We start from the raw sequence: 979 nt of genomic DNA on the forward strand, positions 1-979 counted from the left end.
GCAAGTACATTACCATTTTCACGGAACACTTTGCCATACATGTCCCGACCCCCAACCTAGAGGTCCAGGAGACCGTGTTCGTCAGACCTCTAACCATTGACCAACCTGGTATGAGAGACCAAGTGTCATGCGGGCACCCCCAGTATAGCCTAATGGGTCGCCGAGTTACACAAACCGCCACATCACAGTAAGCTCCAGTCTCTTCGTGACGGCATGACACCACTGTGATCAGTAGGTCGTGACGTCTGCTGTAACACTGCGGTAATCGTGTCCAAGATTATGCGATCGTTGGCATTCAGTGGTTCTTACTTTCACGGTAATGTCCTCGTGTTCAACCTTGTAAGGCAATCGAGAACGAATATCTTATTTCTGTGGAGACTGAAGACCAGAAACGAAAATTAGGCAATTAAATTGATCCTCTATAATTACTGCAATTGAAATTTTTCCACGCTCATGGTTGACGACGCTGGAAAAACTGACGTAATCGCTGGCATCGTGCTTGGCCAATTTGAGACGATTGTATCGAACATTGAAAAGTGAATGTTACTCAACGAAAATTTCACAAAGTTGTCTGTGCAAGGTTTAGATCCTTTGGGTGTTTGAGAAGAATGAAATTCGTGAGCCGATCATGCTCGACGGTTTCAAGTTTCCGGATCAAGAGACGGGATTTTCACGTATCATGTTTGTCGGTAAACTCATTCTGGAAAGTATTTTCCCAGCGACTGTACCATGAATTGAATGAGGCCAGTTACCGGTTCGTAGAGAAATTCGATGACAGTTGCTGCGATAGAATCGGCAACGGATAATGAAGTGCCACTCTGAGATGGAACTGATGTCTGAAAACTGATAACTTTAGTAAACGACTGAATGAGTCGCATCATCATCACCATCATCAATGACAGCAACATCAGTGTTGGCACTGATGCTTCACTGCCGTACAACCATAAAGTTCGTTTAGTTATATATATATATATATATA

General features: G+C 43.7%; 1 protein-coding gene across 1 annotated transcript in view; it reads right to left on the reverse strand.

The window, feature by feature from the left end:
- T265_14745 (hypothetical protein) overlaps positions 1–530 on the reverse strand; it is a gene marked incomplete at both ends in the record, with an annotated part of 9,431 nt that extends 8,901 nt beyond the window's left edge. Inside the window, one exon of the mRNA XM_009175037.1 lies at positions 430–530. Within this exon, the coding sequence (XP_009173301.1) occupies positions 430–530 (101 nt within the window). The remainder of the gene's footprint in view (positions 1–429) is intronic.
- Positions 531–979: the final 449 nt, after the last annotated feature.

The sequence above is a fragment of the Opisthorchis viverrini genome, assembly GCF_000715545.1.
Source record: "Opisthorchis viverrini unplaced genomic scaffold opera_v5_253, whole genome shotgun sequence".
NCBI classification, from domain to species: domain Eukaryota; kingdom Metazoa; phylum Platyhelminthes; class Trematoda; order Opisthorchiida; family Opisthorchiidae; genus Opisthorchis; species Opisthorchis viverrini.